Below are 27,176 nucleotides of genomic sequence, written 5' to 3'. Positions count from 1 at the left end.
TTCCCTTTGTTGATTGCTAAAATCAACAAAGAGAATCTCTTCAACTAATCCTGTACACATGTACAAACAGAATCCCTCAACTAATTCTGAACACATGTACAAACAGAATCCCTCAACTAATTCTGAAAACATGTACAAACAGAATCCCTCATCAACTCTGTACATATCTACAAACATAATCCCTCTTCAACTAATTCAGTACATATCTACAGAATCCCTCTCCAACTAATTCTGTACATATCTACAAACATAATCCCTCAAGCAATTCTGTATATACATTTATTTTTATAGAGTGATTATTGTATTATTATACCTGCATCATGTTGTTTGTATGTGAATCTACAAGCTGTGTGGATTTTTGTTAGATTGTGCTGTTCAATGTATGTAAATCTACAATCTGTGTGGATTTTTGTTGGATTGTGCTCTTTCTATGCAAATCTACAAGCTGTGTTGCTTTTTATTGGATTGTGCTGTTCAATGTATGTAAATCTACAAGCTGTGTGGCTTTTTGTTGGATTGTAGGAGTTATGAGAATGATCACTGTTCGTTATCTTCACCTTGCATTGTGCTGTTCAATGTATGTAAATCTACAAGCTGTGTGGCTTTTTGTTGGATTGTGCTGTTCAATGTATGTGAATCTACAAGCTGTGTGGATTTTTGTTACATTAACTGTATGGATGCTGGCAATAAAGAATTAAATACCATATATCTATTGATCCGCAATTTAATACAATAACAGTGATTTGTAACTACATACAAACGTGAAACGCATAGAAGACAAATACTAGCACCTCACAACTGATAAAACATACAATCAGTCACGTGATCGTAAAAATCAATCAGAAATACTAAAAATTATAAATAGAAAGAAAATAATAAACTCGAGACGGAAATCTGTACACAATTTGAAACTTTCATTTTCCACTTCCCTGACAGTAGAGGATTAATGGTCTCGCAATGCACACCTTGTATAAGATACAATATTTATATCATCGTCGCAAGCCATGGCTTAAATGTACATATACGCTCCACTCCCCGGACACGGCTGAAATGTACGTTCCGCTCCCCGGACACGGCTGAAATGTACATGTACGCTCCTCTCCTCGGGCACGGCTGAAATGTACGATCCGCTCCCCGGACACGACTGAAATGTACGTTCATCTCCCCGGGGAAAGAAGCGTACATTTCAGTCGTTGCTTGCGACGATGTATTTATACTCATCATCAATGATGATTCATGTTAGGGACATAGGATACAATTTTTTTTTATAGAATTTGTGAAATTATTTGTAAATATTCTAATATTGCTAACCCCCCAAAATATTCCCCCAAAACCACCTTCATTTTTGCATTATTCACCAATCTTTACTTAATAAAATCATGGAAAAACAGTACCCCAAAATTGAATCCTTCAAAAAACGTCATTTCATTGATGCAATTCATGTATTAATGACCAATTCACATTGCTGTTTGATCAAATAATTGAAAATCCCATTTAAACAAAGATTTTGATGCGTTCAAAATCTTGGGCATCCTATGGCCTTAATTCATGTACACAGTGGAATGAGTGTTCATATTAAAATATTTACTGATTTTATAATTTCACCATCCCTGTAAACGATGTATAAAGTTCTGCAAGAGATTATACAAAGACTCATGTTGCCATAACAATATCAGATTGATATATATATACTACCGGTACACACAGTATAGTAAAAATGTTTTCAGAGTTGTAAGATAATTAGAGTATTGTATAACAAACGCGTAAAAGTTCACAAGTTCAAAATGTGAATAAATACACAATCATAAATATATGTTTAATATTGCTTAAAATTCTCCATATTGCATATGCATTAGTTTAATTCAATAAATATTAATTAAATAAAAAGAAATAAAATAGACAATACAATACAAACCATAAAAAATAGGAATGTGTAAAGAAATATCTATGGTAAAATTAATTTACAACATTGTCACAAATTGCCTCTGAGTGACCAAACGCACGTACATGTCATTATAATACGGGATACTTAGTGATCTGGAATACCAGAACGATGTACATTATTGTGGGGAGTATTTGACATATCAAGGATTCCTCGGCTGAAAAAAATCCACAAATAAAGTAAAATATAAGGCCCTGCAGCTAATAAAAGACCAACATAGAATGTGTGTACAGTTCACTGGTACTGTGTACATTTCTTATAAGAATTTTAAAAGTTTGTTTAAAGATCACACTCCAAGCCTAGACGTCTCACCGAAATTTGTGACGCTCGTGTTGACCTTTTTTTTTCACAGTATATAATTTGTAAACTTTTCAAATTCAATGCTTAAAGTTAATGTTCCTTAGACAGGCATCCGACAAAATTCACGACAAAGAATCCTCATAGCTAAGACTCCGAGTGTCGTGTATAAGGTCAATATGCATTCTACTTCACCTAAAGCTGATGACGTCCCTATAAAAAACAAAAAATTCTCGAATCGGACCTAAAACATATTAATAATAATAGTCATAAAAATAAATAAACAAATTCAATGATTTTTACTGTTTAAATTTTATAAATCTTATATAACACTTAAAATGTTTACTAGTAAGTTCTTTAATCATATCTATCTATGGGCATATTCCTTGTCATATCACACATGGGATACGTTTCCTGAAAAGAATCACTGAAAATAAATGACACATCTCATCATAGGCACAGTATTTATGAATGCTCAATTTAAAACACTTCAAGGAAATTCCATAAACGAGAATATTTACATCAGGCATGGGACCTCGATTCATCCATCTCATTTAATGGATTGTCTTTTGTAAGCATGGGACCTCGATTTACACGTCAATGATCGTCTTTTGTAGGTATGAGGCCTCAATCCATACTCTCATTTATGGACAGTCTTACAGTGGGATTTGAACCCGCAATATGCAATAAGGAGCTCCGTATATCTCGAGAGCAAAGCGGGGATTCTACATTAACCACTGCACAACGCGAGCGACAATATATTCAACGATAAATAAGAAATAAATCAGATCTTACCAAAACATTATATGACTATGACAGATTGTCTAGATTACAGGGGTTTTCCCGTTATACGAGGGTATTTTAAATTAAAATTTAATACAAGTCAATAATTTTTTTCTTAAGTTACAGTGTAATAACAATTATACAAAAAGGTGAGACTAGGACAAATCTAGCATCATATTACACGGTGTCTTTTGAGATGTAAAAACTACCAGCTGTAACCTTTACAAATGTTTTGACTAGAAATGTCTATGTTTCTAGGGACTAATAAAACACGGAGACTGTGAAGGAAGATGAATGTCTACGTCAGAGGCAGCATGACCGCCTGATGGAAGATGATTGTCTACTGAAGGGACAGTATAGTATGGCCGTCTGATTGTGATGGAAAGTGGAACAGCATGTGATGGAAGATGAATGTCTACTGGAGGGACAGTATGGCGGCCTGATGGAAGATGATTGTCTACTGGAGGGACAGTATGGCCGGCTGACTGTGATAGAAGGTGGATGTTTATGTCAGGGACAGCATGGCCGCCTGCTGGTGATGGAAGATGAATGTCTAACTCGGGGACAGCATGGCCGCCCGCTGTAATGAAAGATGAACGAAAGCATGGTCGCCTGATTGGGATGGAAGATGGATGTCTACGTCAGAGGCAGCATGGTCGCCTGCTTGTGATGGAAGATGAATGTCTAACTCAGGGACAGCATGGCCACCTGTTTGTGATGGAAGATGAATGTCTAACTCGGGGATAGCATGGCTGCCTGCTGTAATGAAAAATGAACGAAAGCATGGCCGCCTGATTGGGATTGAAGATGAATGTCTACGTCAGAGGCAGCATGGCTGTCTGATTGGGGTGGAAGATGAATGTTTATGTCAGGGACAGCATGACCGCCTGTTGTAGTGGAAGATGAATGACAGCTTGGCCGCCTGATTGGGATGAAAGGTGGATGTTTATGTCAGGGACAGCATGGCCGCCTGACTGTGGTGGGTAATTATTATCTCGGCGGGGTGGGGCTGCTCCCAGGGCTCACCATCCACCTGCATAGGTACTTTGCTTCCACTCAAACTTATCTGAAAACACAAATGTATAACTTCCTGCAGTATACTGAACATCCCCCCAACCCCCGAAAATGTGTACGTTTTCGTTAATGTGATCGTTTCGAAAATGCAGAGAAGCGGCATGTATTTTACCTATCAAATTCAGCGATACACGTCATATGCCAAACACTACACCAAGTGTGACTAACACTTGGTTTAATTCGCACCTGTTTATTTTTGTTTGTTAGCTTTTATCCATTTCCCACAAGACAAGGTCCTTACCTTGACAAGTCTGGCCTGACCGAGTCTAATCGGGTCCACCAGGCCTACCTGAAGCTGGGCAATATGGAAAGAGGAGTATACACCCATCACCTCCAAAAGTCCATCACTGCAGCTACAAGAAAGAAAGTCCGTCACTGTAACTGCAAGAAAGAATGTCTGTCACTGTAACTACAAGAAAAAAGTCCGTCATTGTAACTACAAGAAAAAAGTCCGTCACTGTAACTGCAAAAAAGGTCCGTCACTGTAACTACAAGAAAAAAGTCCGTCACTGTAACTACAAGAAAAAGTCCGTCAATGTAACTGCAAAAAAAGTCCGTCACTAACTACAAAAAAAAAGTCCGTCACTGTAACTACAAAAAAAATGTCTGTCACTGTAACTATAAGAAAAAAGTCCGTCACTGTAACTACAAGAAAAAAGTCCGTTACTATATTAACTACAAGAAAAAAGTATGTCCCTGTAACTACACCAACCCCCAACCCCCCCCCCCCCCAAAAAAAAACTGTAACTACAAAAAAGTCCGTCACTGTAACTACAAGAAAAAAGTCCGTCACTGTAACTACAAGAAAAAAGTCCGTCACTGTAACTACAAATTAAAAAACCAAAAAACAGTGTATGTAGATTGTTGTTAATGAGTGAAGTGAAGCAAATATTCATGGGTCGTTCATTTTTCAAACGCACTCAATTTTTCTTTGCTTTCTCAACTTTTAGCATGCTGCATAAATGTTTTGTAAAAATTGTGCACCAATGCAAGTCTTCTTTCTAATTCTCTTTAATAAAGGTAAGATTTTACCTAAGGATAACAGATTTCATTTAACGGCAAAATAAAACGTCTTCGAACTCATGTTTTTATAATCTCTTTATAGAAAAAGAGTGTTATGATAGGTCCCGAGACTCCAGCTTAAGTATTTGGATCTTAAAATTTATTGGAATGACATTAATAAGAATCAGAATGTGCGGATATCAGGTCACTGCGACACGTGAATTTTCCCACCAACATTATGTACACCAGGCCTGGGAAAATCTGTTTGAAATGCCATTCAAAAGTCTTAAGTATTTACGAGGAAAAAATATGGCCACTTCTGCATAAATATCTTAAGTTTTACACAACCGCTTGACGGGTCCCGCCACTAAAGGCTAAATCCCCCGCCATGATTTAACACTGAGAGTGCAACACCTAGTTTTCTGTAATTTATTTTTAAGTTCGCGTGTCACAGTTACCCGTCATTAAGACCCTAGTCTTATCACTTTATTACTGGTATCTAGGACATTTTTTTCTAATTTGCAGATTGCCGATTGATGCTGATATCAAAAGAGTAAAAACCGCAATGTTCCATTTTTGTTCCGTGATGTCACTTTCGAAAAACTTTGATAACTGAAATACAGATAAACTCCATTACAATTGTCAAAGACCATTATTGAAGTTGCAATTTCAAGGATTGTTTGTTGGAGAGGGGGAAAAAAGACAAAGCTGTTAGCGAGGCAGCGCAGTATCAAGATAAAGCGTTTATTTGTTTATCTGATAGAACGGGAAGTATTATTTGATACCAGTGAGAATCGCACTCCCGACATCCCCTAGTTGACAGGGATGGGAATTTCCCTATTATCAGCTAGGACATATGGTGTAGATATTTCATCTTGGGACATAAATTAAATGCTTGAACACAGATGTTACGTAAATTGTTTATTCTACATCAATGTGGCAATTGTTTATGAATTCGAATATTCTTGGATGTCCTTTGTGTAAATTTGAAATGATGTTAAATATGCCTAAATACATTGCGCGCATGACAGAATTCCTTTCGATAAATAAAGAACTTGCTGCACTGGTTTTTGATATCATTTAAAGTTATGCCTTGTAGTTTTCATGATTTCCATTCTCTAAATTCCCATAAAGCACTAGTCTTGTATGAATACACGTTTCCTACTACATGTATATTTTTGTTTTGTTCATAATGGACTGTATAATTTTGAGTTTTATGCGTATAACGGAACAGCGATAATCACTAGAAATATGCTCTGTAAGAAGCTGCCTGTAAATTCCAGGAAAATCAACGTCAAGTCAAAGGTAAAAAAGAGGGTCGAGGTCATGATAATGACAGTATAATTAACATGCTAACCCTGAGAGTATTTGTATATGAAAGATTCCTAAATGACTTAGTTTATAATGAACTAAAATCGCGAAAAAGGTGACAAAAAAGATAGAGCACTGAAATGGAATCCAAACTTCCCAACAAAAACTAGTTCAACTAACCCAACCCCCCCCCCCCCTCCCCAATATCCTTGAATTTTAAATTCCTTGAAAACCACTCAGATTTTTATGGAATGTTTATTCCTGAACGTTTGATTAAACTTGAGTAAGACACGAATCTTAAATCTTGTACATAATAATTTCGAAATATCCCTTTCAGCGACCTTGGCCTTTCACATGTTACGGTAAAGAACCAAACATTTATCTTCATCAAGTGATATTTTTGAATGTTTCTGGATTTGTTGGATTCTGTGTAACAAAAGATACGTTCTGTCTATGGATGTCAGTTTGTCTGTCTGTTGTCAACAAAAAACAAAAGATAAAAACTCCTGTGCTAAGAACGTCGCCCTACTTCAGCAAGAAATTATCCTTTTGTTGTGTCACGAAACTAAAATAGATGAAACAAAACGATGAGGGACAAATTATAATAACGACAATCCCTGATAATAGTCACATACTTCAAGTATGTCCGTAACTAATCACCTTCATTTTAAGACAGATCGTAATTTCAAAATATCATACATGTGATTAGGGTCAGAATACACGCAGAAAATCCCGAAAAAAGGTCTATATACCATAGGGTGTTTCAATTAAAAAAAAAAAAACACCCCGAAATTCATGAAAATATATAGGAATTCAAGAACGTATTATCTATTTATTCATTAGCGTACAACAAATCTGTCACGTTAGTGAATTGATATTCAACAGAAATATGACAACCCGTTCTGGGCGGAACACAAAAATAAGAATGGATTGAAGAGTTGTACAGCCACCTCTCAGTACCAGGTCAGTACTGTTAATATTACTGTTCAATATCAAAATTGTTGACGAAAGACTGAAGATTATATATATATATATATATATATATATATATATATATATATATAAAAGAATAAATCTAAACGGAGTCCAGTTTTTAAACAAATATATATAGTTATATACCTATGAAAATGTCATGTATTGAACTATACATACCTGGCTGGTTTTAAATTTTTATTCTCCTCATGCCCGGCCCCCCACGGCTGACACCCCCCTCCCCAGCTGCTGATGTTAAGGATAACGAGAGCCTCAATCTCAGGTAAATCTATCAATTGCCCATCCAACTCCACCTAAATATCAGAGAACATGTTTTTAAAATAAATCTCATTATATATATGGCTATGTTTACCAAATCTATATCTGAATTGAATTACTTGGACCTTCAAATAAAGCATATGTAATCTGTGATAAAATATTATTCTTTCCGTGAGCGGATCCCAGACCATTCTGAAGTGGGGATATAGGGAGGTATCTGGGTTCTGGCTTGGATTTCTCGATTTTTTTTTTTTACCAAACTTAAGTTTTTTAAAAGTTTCTTTCGAGAAATCCAGGCCTGGTTTTTGAAAATCTAACTGAACTCAAAATGACGCTGATTTAATCTTTTCAATGTGTATCAACTATCAACGATGGGTTCCTTCTCTATTATTAAAGTATATTACTGAATAATCCTGATCAATTTTGAATATTGCTGCAATAATGTAGTCCTCTCCAATTTTTTAAAACATTTTATTTGGGGGAGGATTCGGGTCGGAGAGGGCTACATTATTGCAGCTATTTTGGAAACTGTGACATACTTCAAAGGTTCTTGAAAAAGGTGACGAAAGGGACAGACGTTTTGGATCCACTCCTGTACTTTGAGGAAACGAATTATGAGAGAACAAGTGAAAATATTGCAAACAAAACGTTAACATCCTTGTCAGGGAAAATTTTCTGGATGAACTACTAACACGAAATTACCTTAATTTTCTGGTGCAGGTTTTTACATTCATTTTCTAACACATCCTTGGTGCCATAATAAAAGTAACACAGCTAAAAAATAAATAAATAGAGAGACCGTTATATTACATGGTGTACTTTGTGACTCTTTAAATATTATCAAACATAGGCTCATATCGATGTCACTTATTAAAACTTTTGCAACAGAAGATTTGTCTTTCCTTTTCATGTTCTTTTAAAATGAATGTTGAAAATCTTCCGCGTAAGAAAATCGATATAATTTCTTACTGGTAACATTAAGGGATTTCACTAAAACTGCAGTACAAATTCTTTTTATTAGCGCCGTGATAATTTTACTTAAATAAATAAACAAGCAGATGCAACGTGTCCTTTCTCCAGATCGCTGCGATCAAAAGCGGAGGCCTCCATATTCTCGCACGTATGCGTTATTGACAGAATAATTTTTCTTGTGGGAAAAAAATAACCAATTTTGTAAACTCCTCTATCGAAATATATACAACATTATTGGAATCTTATCACTTCTTAAAACCACTTTCATTTTCCATGAAGTCGAAGTGACATAGATGATAGCGATCGAAGGAAGCTGCGAATCTGTGGGAGAAAGATTTCGATCTTTGGGATGGAGGTCACATCAAAGAAGTGGCCCAATTTTTGTTGTAATGGGAAAATAAACAAAAGCAATAGTTGTCATTCTACATACTTCTACCTATGGACCACTATAGATCGTGCTCCATGTCTGCCTCTGCTTCAGTTCTACTTCCAATTACTCTCATTGATCATGATAAAGTCAGTCATGGCAAATATTTTTATTAGTTAATATAACCAACTATTCTATTCGGTACTCAACAAATATTCTAAGCTGCATTTCATTCATATCTATATATCTTAATTTGCATTCCACTTAATATATATATTATTTAATCTACATTCCACTTATATGTATTATTTAAATCTACATTCCACTTATATGTATATTTAAATTTGCTCTCTTCTTATGCACATTTCAATCTGCATTCCATATATATATATGTATTCAAATCTGCATTCCATTTTAAATTTATATCTAACTTTGAATTCCATTAATATCATTTAAATCTGCATTCCATTCATATCTAAATTTCAATTTGCATTCTTCTTATATATATTTAAATTTTCATCCCACTCATATCTCTATCCACTTACATTGTATATGTTTGCATTTAAAATTGACATTCCACTTGTATCTATATTTAGATTGGCATTCCACTTAAATTCATATTTAAATTTCTATCCCACTTATATCTAAATCTACAATATTGATTGTTTTCCATTTTTCGTCTCCACAAGATAAAGGCATCTTTCAGCACAAGGCTGAACAGGCCAAAAACAATTTGAGGTCCACAAAGAAATACAGTCATCCGCTATACGCATCTAATTTTGGAGTCCTGCTGGTTTCTTATTAAACGACTGTCTACACCTCAATGGCCCGTAATGACTGTGGAATATCCTCAGCCCATAATGACTGTGGAATATCATCATCCATCTGTCAACAGTTCCTTCAAAACGACTCGAAACATTCAAATCTCAGATGTGGGAATAGTTTAGAAATGACATCCCAATCGCTGAAGGAAAGGTTTCTTAAAAACGATTTCCCTTGTCATCCTTCTGAGAATTTACAGCAAAGGCTGTCAATGTCATTGAGAGCATGCGCCCAATGTTTACGTCTCTGTAACCGTTATATAAACCATATGTATATACAAACGCTGGGGGAAAATATGCACTGAAAATGTGCAGAGTGCAGAAATATCGTAAGCTAGTTTTAATATGAATATGCCGTCCTGTACTTTTTTGATATATGTGTTAGCAGGTAATTTCAAAGTCAAGGACGGGAAATAATTCAAACTTACAAGTAGAACGCATGTCTGCTTTCTGTCACATGCGTTTTTAATTTGGATGTTTCATCTTTTTAAAAGATGCATTCTGAATAACAACTTACTCGGTTTTATAGCAATCTGGGCCGGAGCGTGGGTTACATATACTTATGTAAAAAAATCTCCTCAGTTTAATGAATTCTACAACATAATTGGTCTGCTCGTTTTTATGAAAATTTACGAGCCGCAGGTTTGGTTTTTTACCGTGACCTTGTCGCCTTTTCGTCAAAATGGAACGTAATTTGAACACAAACCCCTTAAATGCTTCACGGCAAGACATACGAAAGGATTTTAGAAAACATCATCGCTGTAGTTTTTTCATCGTACACCACCAGCTGGGAAGATTGTGCTTTCAATTATAAACAGTAAATAAGACATTAAGTATCGATAGATGCGAAAGTTCACCGAGTCTTGATCTGGAGTCAGTTATCGGGTGGTCTTGTTACAGCCCTATGAATGTCATTTCATTATCAAAGACTGTGAGAACTTTAGTCTGATTTTTACCAGACCAAATTCAAATAACGCGGTCTCATTTTTGCTTAGGACATACCCTTACGGTGGAATTTCTATCATAGTTAAAAATAGATGCAATTATTTAGATTAAAGAAGCTTTATATCATATATACAATCTAATTAAAATTAGATCCTATGATCCGCTCATCTACTAGATGAGCGGATCATACATGTAGGATCTAATTTTAATTAGATTGATCATATATACTAATTTGCTACTGTGTAGAAGCGAAAATCTGTCACGTGATATAAACTTTTATTTTCTTTTTCTTCTTCTGTTGTCTACAATGAATGAAACTGAATTTCAACCTGTTAAGTGCACGATTTTATTTGATTTAGTCATGTCTTAATTATTCTCTGTGTGATTTTTAACAATTGCTATAAAGATAGATACTGTAAAGAGAACTTGTGAGTTATTGAGAACTTGTTTCTTGTCATTTTGTGAATTTACACTGGTGTATAATATAATATGTTTAAATAAAAAGAATACGTAAAAATTCTGCAGTAAATTTTTTTCTGAATATGTTTCAATAAATATTTCACATGGTTTTTTTTTTTTTTACCTTTGTTTGTATATCTGTATGTAGTATCGCATTCAATTTGATGATATGTCAACATGTCTCAAGCGTTAGGTGAACAGTCACAAATTTTTAAGCATGGCGTTCAAGTCCGTAGACTATTGAGGGTTCTTTTTTCGTGTCCCGCGACATGGGACCTAAAGTTACATACAAAAGACCCATTACTTTTACATCTAGTAGAAATGACGGGCACTTGAAGAAAGGAACGTTAAAGGTTTGACGCAGCAAAGGGATGAAGAATCGAACGAACCCAGGTCTCGATGAGGATGTACTATTAGTATAGTTAGTTATATTGCACGCACACACACACACCCTTCCGCTCCCCATAAACTTGCAATTTTATTTCTTACTATCTGTTTTGGATAATCACTCTTTTAAGATTTATGTATATGAACTTTGTATTTGGAAATAAATTACTTCCTTACTATCCAGCACAATGAGAAAAGAGAGACAACTCTTTATTAACGATGACACTGAGTATGAAAAGAGACCCCAAGAACCACAGCCGTATCAAGGGTTATCCTAGGAACTATCAGCTTTAATTGACTTATCATATCAATACTAAAAAAATTCGAAGTCCCTTAACTCTCTGATGACAAAGCTAATACATGTACTCTGCCTATTCGAAGTATCACGTATATGATTGATTGATTTATTGTCTCGTGAGAATTTTTCACTCATATGGAGACGTCACCAGTTGTAACCTATGTTTAACGTTCAGGACCGGGACCTCCGATTTTTAAGGCCATATCCGAAAGACCCGTGATACTCACTTCTAGATGTCGAAAGTTTGGCAATTAAAGGAGCAATCACTACCTATTTTAACGTCTTAGGTTTGACACGGCCATGGCAAGGCTGGGGCTCGAACTCATGACCTCCCGGTTACGAAGCGAACGCTTTACCACGCTTGAGTAACACGTATAAAAACTTAAGTTAATCGCGTACCACAGGAAGTGCTGACAGACAAACAGTGGGACAGAAATCTGAAAATTGCAAAAAACAAAAAAACAAAACAAAAAAAACCCCATCTTCCTCTGCCAAATCGGAATATTTCATACAAAATTTACGAAAATCATTTCATGTAATTTCAAAGTATCCCGTGCCATAGACAGTGTTGTCATCCTATCAATATCAAAAAATTCAAGTCCCATAACTTCCTGATGACTAAACTGATAACTCTGAAAACTGAAAAGGGTTTTCCTCTGTCTTATCCAAGTATCATGTATAAAATTTATAAAAATCTTCCCAAGAAGTTATTGCATGTCATAGAAAGTGCTGTCAGATGGACAGACAGAATACTATAGGGCATCCGCCATGTGTGGGGCTCTAACAAGATCATCATGCAGCTGGTCTAAGGGACAGAATTTATATTTACTACTATAGGTGAGTTTAAAACATTTTTAATAGAAACCTGCCCTTCTAATTGTACAGGAAAGAATATCTTCACATTACCTTATTAATAAGTCTATGTGCAAACAACCATGGTTTGGATTCCCTCTGACGATGAAAGTTCAAAGTCACCAATGCATCCACACCCATGGAACAGTAGTTATTCATAACCATCTGAAATAAGACACAGAGAAAATGCCCATACAAAACTGTCTAACAGCTAAAATCCAATACATTTGTAAACAAAATAAATTTTAAAAAATTTAAGTAAAGAAAATTAAAAACTATAGAATATACACTTACTGTTTTAACTTTTCCAATCATTTTCTTTGTATTGATAATCCTAACAGCCCATCTGCCAAAATAAAATCACAATTTAACCACTACTTAAACACATAATGGCAATTCATATACTGTATGTATCTCTAAACTCAGTCTTAACCGTACCTTCAATGACCCAACCACAGGGGCTAAGCCCGTTTTGGGCCCGAACTCTCTGATGCCATAAATATAGATCTATATTTATGGTATCACAGGGTTCGAGCCCAAACCGGTCTTAGCCCCTGTTGACCCAACCTAAGATTTTGTCATTAGTGCATCAGTAATTGAAATGATATGAAAAAAAGTGAATGTAAAACAATTCTTTACCTATCTAGTTTAACAGGCTTAGCTCCCTGAAGCTCTCTCATAAAACTATTGACATCAAGGTCTTCATGAGTATAGCCCTCCCCCCAGCCTAGCACTCGTGAAAGGTCATTTCCTGTTCCAAGGGGCAAGATGGCCACTTGAGGAGGATTCTGGAGAAAAAAAACTACTAAAAGCATGACATTTTTCAACATCGTAAAATATGCTATTCTCTAGTCAAGCCCATTTACATGTCATTATGATGTCATCATTTTAAAAAAAAAGCTTGATATTATTTGACCTTGAAATATTCTTTCCAGGTTAATGCAATATTTCATATTATTGCAATTGACTATTTTGTTTACTTTTCGTGTGTGACTAATATTGAGTATCTATTGCCAATCTTCTATTGTATGTGACTAATATCAAGCATTGTCAATCTTCTATTACATGTGACTAACATTGAGCATCTATTGTATGTGACTAATATTGAGTATATATTGTATGTGATTAATATTGAGTATATATTGTATGTAACTAATATTAAGTATATATTGTATGTGATTAATATTGAGTATTATATTGTATGTGACTAATATTGAGTATTATATTGTATGTGACTAATATCAAGTATTGTCAATCTTCTATTGTATGTGATTAATATTGAGCATCTATTGTATGTGACTAATATTGAGTATATATTGTATGTAACTAATATTAAGTATATATTGTATGTGATTAATATTGAGTATATATTGTATGTGACTAATATTGAGTATTATATTGTATGTGACTAATATTGAGTATATATTGTATGTAACTAATATTAAGTATATATTGTATGTGATTAATATTGAGTATATATTGTATGTGACTAATATTGAGTATTATATTGTATATGACTAATATTGAGTATATATTGTATGTGACTAATATTGAGCATATATTGTATGTGACTAATATTGAGTATTATATTGTATGTAACTAATATTGAGTATATATTGTATGTGACTAATATTGAGTATATATTGTATGTGACTAATATTGAGTATTATATTGTATGTAACAAATATTGAGTATTATATTGTATGTGACTAATAATGAATATTGTATTGCATGTAATTAATATTGAGTATTATATTGTATGTGACTAATATTGAGTATTATATTGTATGTGACTAACATTGAGTATATATTGTATGTGACTAATATTGAGTATTATATTGTATGTGACTAATATTGAGTATTATATCGTATGTGACTAATATTGAGTATTGTATTGTATGTGACTTATATTGAGCATTTATTGTATGTGACTAATATTAAGTATATATTGTATGTGATTGATATTGAGTATATATTGTATGTGACTAATATTGAGTATTATATTGTATGTGACTAATATTGAGTATATATTGTATGTGACTAATATTGAGTATATATTGTATGTGACTAATATTGAGTATTATATTGTATGTGACTAATATTGAGTATTACATTGTATGTGACTAATATTGAGTATATATTGTATGTGACTAATATTGAGTATTATATTGTATGTAACTAATATTGAGTATTATATTGTATGTGACTAATAATGAGTATTGTATTGCATGTAATTAATATTGAGTATTATATTGTATGTGACTAATATTGAGTATTATATTGTATGTGACTAACATTGAGTATATATTGTATGTGACTAATATTGAGTATTATATTGTATGTGACTAATATTGAGTATTATATTGTATGTGACTAATATTGAGTATTGTATTGTATGTGACTAATATTGAGCATTTATTGTATGTGACTAATATTGAGTATATATTGTATGTGACTAATAATGACATTTGTATTGTATGTAATTAATTTTGAGTATATATTGTATGTGACTAACATTGAGTATATATTGTATGTGATTAATATTGAGTATTATATTGTATGTGACTAATATTGAGTATTGTATTGCATGTAACAAATATTGAGTATTGTATGTACCTACTATATCTAATATTGAGTATTATATTGTATGTGATTAATATTGAGTATTATATTGTATGTAACTAATATTGAGTATTATATTGTATGTGATTAATATTGAGTATATATTGTATATAACTAATATTTGAGTATTATATTGTATGTGATTAATATTGAGTATTGTATTGTATGTAATTAATATTGAGTATTGTATTGTATGTGACTAATATTAAGTATCTATTGAGAATTATATTGAGTATTATATTGTATGTGACTAATATTGAGTATTTATTGCATGTGACTAATATTGAGTATATATTGTATGTGACTAATATTGAGTATATATTGTATGTAACTAATATTAAGTATCTATTGAGAATAATATTGAGTATATATTGTATGTAACTAATATTAAGTATATATTGTATGTGATTAATATTGAGTATTTATTGTATGTGACTAATATTGAGTATATATTATATGTAACTAATATTGAGTATTTATTGAGAATATGTCAATCTTCTATTATAACAATATGACTAATATCAAATAAGTAAAGGCATTGCTTTGTGGATAATGTTTTAAAGTTAAAGAAACACTAAATGTTTTAAAAATGATAACAATTTACATTAGTAAAATAAAAACAATATTTAATGTCACATCAAAAAGCTACTTTGTCATCATTACCTGTAACTTTAGGGATTCTATGGCACTTAATACCCAGCCAATGCTTCCGTCTCCCCCACAGACTAGCACACGGAAAGTGACCGTTGGCAGTAACCGGCACCATTCCAAGGCGTTCTCTGGTGAGTCATCATTTAGGTCTATAACCTATCAAGTTTTACCGTTACAATAATTTCCAACTCACACAGAAAAGTAATTAAACAATCGTTTGCTGTACTAGTACAGGTACTCATATCACTATATTTACTTCAAAAATCGCATTTTCCTCTATGAACCAACCAATTTCAGCACGCGGCACAATCCGTTCATATTGACTATGAATGGATTTTGAACTAGTTTAAAGCACACGACTGAGAGAGCGTAATAATTTGAAAATATACAACATGTTATAAATATCTCGCAAAGTCACACAACGGATTAAGATTGTGAACTTGCATGGATTATCATCCCAATCTTGTGGTCTCCTACCTCCAAAATACACTGCACCGTGCAATGTAGATAAAAGGCAGGGTGAGACGAAATATGACGTCATGTCTATGTGTTGATGTACGTCACAATTACAACTGTGACAGAGGCTAGGAGTTCGTTTTATGCAACAAAATAGAAGCAATGTAAACAAACGGTGTTTTAGTAAATGAATATAAATATAAGAATTGAACAGCACTTTTGAGCTGTTCATGGTCAATATGAACGGATTTGGATTTGAGGCAAATTCTCTGTGAATCGCGCATAGAATTTGCTTCAAATCCAAATCCATTCATATTGACCATGAACAGCTCAAAAGTGCTGTTCATTTTTTAAGTATACTTATACCAAATTTCAAGGTTTTTTTTAAACAAATGACTGAATATTACATGTAATAAAACAATGACAAGTAAAACATTCACATGTGACTATACCTGTGCTGAGTTTAGGAGTGTTTTGAAAGACCTCAGTATGTATTCCCCATCGTTATTGCCACTCTTTCGATTACCTATGACAATCAAAGGACTCCAGTTTTTGATGTCGGGGATAGAAGCTTCTTTAATGACTAGATGTTTCCGACCTTTTATTCCTACACTTTTCAGCTTAATACAAGTTGGTGGGACTATGGCAGTTTTGTTGGATCCTAAATCACAGAAGTCAGACAGCGGAGAACACCCTTCGTGAACAGTCTGTTGGCACCAGGCACATTTCCGATCACAAATATGTGGCATAGTTCCACAGTCTTCATTGCACGTGGAGCACTTACTATACAAGGGGAGATTACCCTGTACCCAGTGATGTTCAAGTCTTGTACCTACAACAGACACTGGTTTACAAAGAATCTTTTTATTGGCTTTCTTCATGTTGTGATCATCAACACAAATTCCACAGCTGTCGCAGCGAGCCCCGTGTTTGATTTTATAGTGACTAATGTTACAGTAGGTTTGTTCGGGAAACTGGTCCTCCATGTAGAATTTGTGACCCTTGGTTATGTCTGGGGCAGGTACCTCATAGTGCTGCAGTCTGTAGTGTCTGTGCATCTGCATCAGCAGGAATATTATGACTAACACTGCTATCAAGATCCCAAGTAAGAGCAGGGAATCCATTCTCTGTAACCAGAAATGTTCATGTTGTCATGGTAAAAATTCTGTATAATGAACAACAGAAATGTATATGTTGTCATGGTAACAACTCTATATAATGAACAACAGAAATGTACATGTTGTCATGGTAACAACTCTATATAATGAACAACAGATGCTACACTAGAGACATCTAGGTCTATTGAACACACTGTATGATTTAATGCTTGTTATCCTTTATACGTAGGGCTAGCCTAGATGTTCGTTCAATTTCAAAGCACTATCTAGCCACTATGTCGCCGCTACGATCTTGAACGCAGCCCAGAAATGTACATATCATCATGGTAACAACCCTATATTGAATAGATTAAATATCTTTTGGAAGCAAGTCAAGATATACACAAGGAATGACAACTCTCGCAAGCACTTCAAACAGAATTATTGTTCCTTTTTGAGTTTCATAAAAAAAATTCATTTGTGAAATTGCAGCACGCACACTCAAGGACTTCTCAGTGCATCTTGCTGTGTACACATAGTATTTAAGCCATAAGACAATAGTGTTTTGTATCAGACTATTATTTTCAATAAAACCAAGAATGAAAGATTTTTTTGTAATAGCTATCTGTAAATCAGTCTTATCTTCTAAAAAAAAGCTCAAATTCTGCTAGGAATAATTGTAAAAAATCACATTCCCACAGAATATGTTCTATTGTTTCCTCTTCAGAATGACAATGATTGCAGTACTTTGAGTCAATTTTTTTGATTTTGAATAAAAAAGAGTTTGTAGCTAAGATTCGGTTTATAATTCTGTATTGAAACCATTGTATTTTGCTATCTTTTGTCACTCTGAAGGGTATTTTATGAATTATTTTCCATTCTTTAGTGTCAACTTCCAAAAGCTCACTCCATTTTGTTTTGCCTGATGTGATTGAGGTATTTTGATTTATAATTTCATAAAAAAGTTTTGATTTGTTGCATTTCAACACTGTATATATATTTGACATAATCAATGGATTTGTGAGCTTTTTGATAGTTTTGTCACATCCACAATTTTTCACCCAAGCCTTAACAGCATGAATAATGCTATTATATTCTAAAAAATTAATCTTTGTATTTGGATAAGTATTGCAAAATGATTCAAAACCAAGAAATGAACCATCTTCACTGATTATATCATTAAGTTGTCTGATGCCGCTGTCAAACATTTGTTTATTATAAAATGGTTTTCCACCAATATGAATATTTGGGTTATAAAATAGAGGTGCATCGGCAGCAACATCAGACTCTTTACTAAGGTTATGCAATGTAAGCCATGATTTAAATACATCTATCCAAAATTTATTTTTCAATGTTTTCAAGAATATTGTAATGTATTCAATTCCACAGTTCACTAATTTGCTTAAGTCCAACTTTGGAATAAAATGTTCCATCCCTCTATTTGAAAATATGAGATATCTTATCCAAAACAACTTCATAGATGCTATTTAATTTATTTCGTATAAAAATGGTAAAAAGGAAAAGTTTGATGCCCAATGGAATCGATGGAACCTTCTGTTTTCTTAACTTCTCTCTCTTCCTCTTCTTCTTTCTTTCTCAAAACACACATACCTTCAGCTCATATGCTTTGTTTTTTTTCCCCTTCTTCTCTGGATATAAATGTTATTGTATATCTGATATACCGGTATGTGTACAAAAATAAAAAATTATAAAAAAAAAAAGAATTATTGTTCCTTTGAAGCAACTGGTGGTTTCAAGTGTAATTACCCAAAACCTCAGGACTCAATGTCATTCCAAAAAAATTTATCTATGTCACAATGGAAAATTAAAACCGAGAAGAAACACTCAATGCAATATATTAACATCATTCTGGGCACATTAATCTATGACACCACAATGTGAATTATAAAAATCAATATATGCACCCAGGGGTGCATGAGCCGAGTTGCATGGGGTCTTCCTAACCTGTTATCCAACAATATAACCAAGTTTCATTTGATTCAGTTTTAAACTTTTCGAGTTACTGTCCAGAAACCATATTTGTCTGAAGTTTTCAATCTATTTTCGGTCACTGTGACCTCAACCTTTGACCTATTTTCTCCAAAATCAATAGGGGTCTTCCTTACCTGGTACATAACAATATCTTTAAGTATCATTTGATTCAGATTTAAACTTTTTGAGTTATCATCCGGAAACCAAATTTTTCTGAAATTTTCATTCTATTTTCGGTCACTGTGACCTTGACCTTTGACCATTTTTCTCCAAAATTAATAGGGGTCTTCCTCACCTGGTACCTAACAATATATCAAAGTTTCATTTGATTAGATTGTAAGCTTTTCGAGTTATCATCTGGAAACCAATTGTTGACACCCACCCGCCTGCCCGCATCACCAAACCAACAGCCGAGTTCAACTTCGTTGCAACTCAGCTAAAAATCCACAAAAGACGTTCAATATCATAAGTTATAGCACAGATTATATTCATTAATAAATAACATTTTAATCAGCTATCTTTTGGACAGAAAATATATTGCATAGATGCTGATAATACAAATCTCAATGGATACAACCCCAGTCAGTAGATGAACTAATATACTACTAACACTGTAAACACAGTTCTGGTGCTGATGATGTACAAATCAACATTCTTATTAACATCAACTTATCAACATAAATTTATTGTCCCCGATATTTTTAGTTTCATTTCATTCAAATTTACAGTGTCAATTATTCCCTATAATTTTGTCTCATTGCATAATTGCAGAGAAAATGTAACAAAAAATCTCCCAGCATTTAGGACACCAGAAAAATACCATTTTATGTGCTCCTGTAAATAACTAACTCTTGTTGCTCCCCCGTGAGCCCAAATTGTATTAATTATAAATCACTCTCTGTCAATGAAGTTAATTATGTATAAAGTTACAACGGTAGTAAACCTGTCATCAACATGGTCATATCGTAATAATTCCAATGTTATTTATTACAATTGTTTTGATTGGACAAAAGCTGAACGAGAGTTTACACATCAATAAATCGGAAAACGCGATGTATTCCTAGGCGCCTTAAAACAAATAACATAGTGCAGGGAAAACTATTCAAATTTTTGAAATTGTTAATAAAGCAAATGAATTGAAATTATAAAAATCAATCATTCTTTTTGAAGAATTTATCTATGTGTAGACTGCCAATCTGGGATTTTGTAAAAAAAAAAAATTTTTTTTAAAGGACAATCATCCATTTCATGAAGGACTGTCCACACTCCACCAATTTTTTTTGTATGCACACAACCATGTACTATCTCATCATTTCAAAAAATCACAACCCAACTGATGCAACAAACTGGTGTAGTTCTTCAAATGTGTTTGTGTTGGACACATCTTTACTGTCTTACTGCCAATAACTCACTGGTAATGCTTACATCATCACACAAATCAAGGAGACATAAATACATTTGTGTGGAATAATACGCCGGTTTCAAGTACCGAGTTATTTCCCTTTGGAGAACTCTCGTACATAGTGAGGCATGAAACAATTTGTTTACATGCGAGAGTGGGACAAATATTCATCACTGCATAAGTGAATGTACTCAGCAAGTTTCTCATATGCTGTTTGATCACCCAAATTCGAATGATACACAAACTAAGTAAGTTATAAGTATTTAGGGAGTAATTAAATACCTAGAAGTCTTATCATATCACATTATTTCATTGGTCATAAGTACCATATCTAAGATATTCCTTGCAAATATGACAATGTTTTTATGTTTCCACTTCATTAAAACATTCCTTTCGATAGTATTTTGTATTTCCCACATTTACATATTAAAAGAGAAACTGCTTTTAATACATTTCATCGCCTTCCACTCTGTCCCACTTAGTCATACAAAATTCCACTAAATGCACCTCCTACACAGAAAAGTTTGTATCTTGAAACTGGCATATTGAATTCCTATCCTTCCAAAGACTTGTCATTCACAGAGACAGTGGTCATATCATACCAGAGGACAAAACTCACATGTGTGTGTGTGTGTGTGTGTGTGTATATATATATCCAAATTGTGGTTTTTTTTAAAAATCACAGTGTCCGGTATAAAATATTAAAAGAAATAGAATAAACAGTACACAAAGTTAAAAATTTAATGCGTCTTAATAAAGTGTCTTTCTTTTTCTCGTCGGGAAATAGTATTTTCTGTATACAGTTTATAAAACGGAAATACACTGAATTGTCCGTGGCCACACACATCAATATGTTCACTAACTTTAATTTTTCTGTATTCGGGTGCTGAAATGTGTTGTTTATGAACTCGTATACGAGTTCGCAGAGTAGTTCCAGTTTCACCGATATAATGTTTTCCACAGCCAGCACATGTTATAACATAAATTAAATTTTTGGTGGAGCACGTCATATCTGAATTTACCGTAAATGCCTTGTTGTTAAATTTGAACGAACTTCCTTCCCTTAAGTATGGGCACGTTCCGCATCGCCGATCGTCACATTAGGTAACGGTGAAATTTTTTTTGTTGGACTTTTCCTGAAAATTAGATTTACATAACAGTCTCCTAAGATTTTTCGGTTGTCTCTTGCTGTTGATAAAAGTATATTTCTTCATAATTTTTCCCATTTTTTCATCTGTTTTTAGTAGGTCGTTGAGTTGCCGAACGATAGGTGTAACATTAGAGTTCCTTGGGTTGTATGTTGTAACAAACGGTAAAATGTGTTCATAAACAACACATTTCAGCACCCGAATACAGAAAAATTAAAGTTAGTGAACATATTGATGTGTGTGGCCACGGACAATTCAGTGTATTTCCGTTTTATAAACTGTATACAGAAAATACTATTTCCCGACGAGAAAAAGAAAGACACTTTATTAAGACGCGTTAAATTTTTAACTTTGTGTACTGTTTATTCTATTTCTTTTAATATATATATATATATATATATATATATATATATATATATATATATATATATATTATATATATATATGGAAAGCTATATAGAATTGTAGTAAAGTTCCTATGGAACTGAGAAATTTTCCACCACCATGTAAAAGATTCTGTTACTTGGAATGTTTAAGTCTTGTCTACAGATCCAGTCTATGCGAAAGTTTTTTTTACCACACAGGACATTCGGTCCTGTGTAATTAATGAACACACCGGACCGAACCAAATTTTGTCAGACCGAATAACCTAATGTAAAAAAGTGAAAATGTAAAACCAAGGAAATCTTATTTATTATACTAGTAATACTATACCAGGGATCCCTCCCGCATAATACTTTAGACAGTCCATGCAGTTTTAATCATTTTGGATTTGTGTGATATTTTTTTACTTATAACAAACATTTAAATGACTCCGCGTCAAAATAGTAAAGCTCAAAACCAGCCACTGAGACATCGGACATTCCGGTCCGGTGTAAAAAATTATGCATCGGACCTTGGGCACTGTACATCGGTCAGGTCCGACGGTCTGATGTCTTTCGCATAGACTGCAGATCCTATTACGATGATAGACGTAATCAGATTTACTAAAAGTTATTAATCATTGTAAAATTCCCAATATCGATTAATTTAAACCAAGATGTTCACACACCCCTGCACACTTTTGTGTTTTCATTCCACACACAAAATGAACATTGATGGGTAAGAATTTTTGGTAACAGAATATTTTGTGCCCCATTACATTTTACCCTCCAAGCTTTTGTGTGCATTTGGGAAATGAAATATCTATTTTCTTCTTCTTTTATTTGTAAAACATGATAAAAAATCTTTTCCCTAATTTGATATCTCAATCACGTGAGCATATGAGAACATTTAATTTTATTTCTGAATTATTTGTAAATATAAAATATACTTGAGTGTGTAGTATATCTCATATAAAGTAAAAAAGATCAATGCCAACCTTGATAGATGATAGTTTTTAGGCCACCAGATTTTTACTTCCTTTCTTTGTAATTGAGAAATACATGAAGAAAATGCAAACTCAAAGAAATAGTGCATTTGGGGGGGGGGGGGGGGGGGGGATCAGCAGAAATATCAAACTCTGATTCTTCAGCTCCAGTCAGTTTTGCTTTATGGATGCAAGACATGGCGGACAACATTAACTATGTAGCATACGATTCTGACATTCTTTAAAGGGCATCAACAAAGTCTGATTCAAGAGAGGATCTGAAACGAAGATTTGTAGGAGTGAGCGGCTAAGCAGATACTGTGGTGGAAGTGGGATTGGATTGGGCAACGTCGCACACCCTTAGAAATGGAACATCCAACACCACATGCTAATCCCTGATATGAAATCTGCAGGGAAAGAGGAAGAACAGCTGGAGGGGAAACTGAGGAAGAGATGAAGCAGCAAGGGACCAGCTGGACTGGAGTGGCCAAAACTGCCCAGAAGAGAGTGCAATGGCAAAGGGTCATTGATGGTCCATGCCCCATCAGGCTTTACAGACAATAGTATATGTAAGTACCAGGTAAATGCATTCTGGAATCTTATGAATATTTTGCATAAAAGCTGATAAATCATTTATACAGATAAAAAAAAATTAAATAGATGCCTTTTTCTTATGATTCTCCCCTTCCATTCACTGATATTTAACTTATTAAGTCATGAATTTTAGATTGTGTCTTTGAAGCTAGTTATCCCCTTTATGTTGGATATGAAATTTACAACAACAACATAAACAACATTCATTCCATGAAATGAGTACATCCACAACATCTGGAGGCTCATTAAAGAGGTAAAGAAATTACATGGATTCGTTTCTCCGCTGATTTCTAACTGCATAATTACCAATGAAAGACATAGGGACTAAAATAAAAATTGATGTGATTCTGCTAAGCTGGCCAAACCTATATCATAATCCCTACCCTAGAATTTTTAAAAATATGTTGTTCAAGAGATTATTGAATTAGACATTATTTAGGACTTGACACTGACAATTCCATAGGTAATACTAATATCAAGCAAATTAAAAAGTTGTTGTGTCAGCCTTGAATTGGGATGGGGACCCTTGAACATCCAGTGATTCAATGGTCTGTCAATGGGGCTTAGATAAACTGTACCAGGATTTTACCAATGATGCTTAGATAAACTGTATCAGGATTTTACCAATGATGCTTAGATAAACTGTATCAGGATTTTACCAATGGCCTTAAACTAATATGTTTACGGCGTGACCGTGTTTGAGGGCGAAGCAAAAAAGTTTTGGCATTAGTATCTATATCCAAAACAGGACAAAAACAACTCGAAGTTAGCACGCGGACGGAGCTGTATCAAAGCATCCTGGACATTTGATCTGCCTATATATTGAACGCGGGAAATATAACGCAATTGATGTCAACAGTACATTGTGACGTCATATTCAGCGTCGTTATTTAGCAAATTTACAAACATAGCGTTTGAACCACAACAAAAAACATGGCGTTAATCGTGGAGTGATTATATATGATTAAGAAAATAAGATTTACATGCCTTTACGGATTTTATGTAACATCTCAGAACGACGTGAACTAGGGTAGACGAGATTCAAAATGGAGGAATACATGTCCACGCGCTAATATTTGAATCGACGCCATTGGTACCAAACTTTTCAAGTTCCATAGGTATGGTTTAATTTTTCATTATTTTCCTATATTTTCCTTTTAAATATGTATATACGTGTTACCTATAGGGAGAGCCCTTCGGGCCGTGAAAGGGCTTCGCCCTCTATTAACTGTATCTGGATTCGCCATCTTTAACGATTGTGCCGTAAAACATTAAATTTCACAGACAAGTACACGTGAAAGACATACCTGTGTTCAAATCCGCACACTCCTTCCCACTACGTCACTGTCAGGCTGTAGGTAACGTACCAATCATGTCGTCTGTTATAGATCGATTACAGTACCTTCTGGTCTGATATTTCCATAGGTCATAAAACAGAAACTTCAAAATATAGAAATCAACAAGAAAATCAACAAATCATCCCAATCTAACGCTAATAAATAAATGTCAAGTCATTGAAACCATGACAAATCATGTTAAATGTTAAATCATCATATTGGCTGCTTGCTTACTTATACCGGAAACGAAGGACGAAGACAGAAATTGAAGTGCAACAAGGGAGAACTTTTCAATTCCGGAATAATCACACCGTTCGGAAGCTTCTGTTTACCATTCGGTAATGGATAAACTCCAACAAACTCGCTGTAGTTACGGATATATATTTATGAATAACTTTAACGAGAATATTCCAACGAATATCTGCCATCAGACCGTTCGTTTTGTCAATAGACACGGCTTCGTGTAGAGCAATGTTTCTACAGTAAGAAAACTCGGCCCATGGATGCAATCTCAACTCCTATAAGGAATACAAAATTAAGAGTTGGGCAAACACGAACCCCTGGACATACCAGATGTAGGATCAGGTGCCTGGGAGGAATAAGCATCCCCTGTCGACTGGTTACACCCGCCGAAATCCCTATACCTTGTGCAAATAAACGGAGCAATCCCAAGTCAAAATCAGTGTGTAAAGAACGACTTAATAATAGGCATGAAACACGTCAGACAACATTTGACCTAATGATAGGTTGTATTGCCAATATACATAACGACCATAGAAGTTACGGAATGCTTACTTAAAACGAGACTGTTGAAACCCCTGTAACATCAACTTGTTTGTCAGAAGCCTGCCCCGATTTAAAAAATGATCATAAGCAGAACAAGCTTTTGTGTATCGAATCATTTGGAAGACATAAACATCATATGCAGGTGATTAATGGATTATTGCTACATAAATACAGGGCCGTAAATTACATGGAGGCGGAGGAGGCAGCTGCCTCTTCCAACTTTTGAGCCAAAAAAAATTAAAATTTAAAGTTCATTAGAATTTATGTTGTTTCCAATAACTAAGAACATGATACCTCCCTTAAAAAGCATTCCAAATCTTTCTTTTAGAATGAGTTAGTCAAGTAACATCTTAGAAGGCCCTAGAATCAAGGATTTTGCACGAAACGTGTTCAGTGTGCACAAAATGTGCTCAGCGTCTGGGGGCCTGGGCGGCCCCCAGACCCCCGCCTAATTTCCTGCCTCCTCCAAATTGAAGGTTAATTTACGGCCCTGTAAATATGGGAAGTTGGTAATGGAGAAACTGAAGTCATAAAGTTGAGTTGTTAGTTTGCCGTTAACATCTATGTTCAATAAAATATCGAAGCATACGAAGCAGATGTGGAAGACTCTGTGTTGTCTTTTATTTTGAGTTTACTGGGATGTATCAAATCGACATATGAATGAAAGTGATTATTGTTGGTAGACAATACGAGTAAGTATCCCCTGTCGATCGGTCACACCCGTCGTGAACCCTATGTCTTTATAAAAAAAAAACCATAGTGCCAAGAACGGCCTAACAATCGGTATGAAACACGCCAGACAGCATTTGACCCAATCATAGGTTGTATTAGCAAGTTAGATCATTATAACGACCATAGAATTTGCGAAATGCTGACTTCAAACGAGACTGTTGAAACCCCTGTAACATCAACTTGTTTGAATATGGAATCAGTTAAGAGATATAAACACCATATGCGGGTAATGATAGAATATTGCTCCACA

The 27,176-nt window shown here is 34.2% G+C and overlaps 1 protein-coding gene across 6 annotated transcripts; it reads right to left on the bottom strand.

Annotated features, from left to right (window-relative positions):
* Positions 1-706: 706 nt before the first annotated feature.
* On the bottom strand, positions 707-25,676 carry LOC125669797 (diacylglycerol kinase epsilon-like). Of its 6 annotated transcripts, XR_008802105.1 has the most exons (13): positions 25,379-25,676; positions 16,943-17,617; positions 16,047-16,190; positions 13,401-13,549; positions 13,056-13,107; positions 12,816-12,926; positions 8,363-8,434; positions 7,562-7,695; positions 4,338-4,449; positions 3,731-4,088; positions 2,761-3,682; positions 2,586-2,653; positions 707-2,452 (listed from the first exon to the last, which is right to left on the bottom strand). XR_008802105.1 is itself a non-coding variant. In XM_048904594.2 (10 exons), exons 2-10 carry the CDS (start codon positions 17,612-17,614, stop codon positions 3,969-3,971), a joined length of 1,566 nt encoding a protein of 521 aa, XP_048760551.2. In that variant the 5' UTR covers positions 17,615-17,617; positions 25,379-25,676; the 3' UTR covers positions 707-3,968. The 6 variants fall into 6 exon arrangements, 1 of the variants encoding a protein (XP_048760551.2); XR_008802104.1 differs by having other exon boundaries at positions 2,586-3,682; XR_008802108.1 differs by having other exon boundaries at positions 707-2,653.
* Positions 25,677-27,176: the final 1,500 nt, after the last annotated feature.

Source organism: Ostrea edulis, chromosome 4, assembly GCF_947568905.1.
Source record: "Ostrea edulis chromosome 4, xbOstEdul1.1, whole genome shotgun sequence".
Taxonomy (NCBI): domain Eukaryota; kingdom Metazoa; phylum Mollusca; class Bivalvia; order Ostreida; family Ostreidae; genus Ostrea; species Ostrea edulis.
The sequence above is the reverse complement of the archived record's forward strand: the minus strand, read 5'-3'. Positions and strand labels throughout refer to the sequence as shown.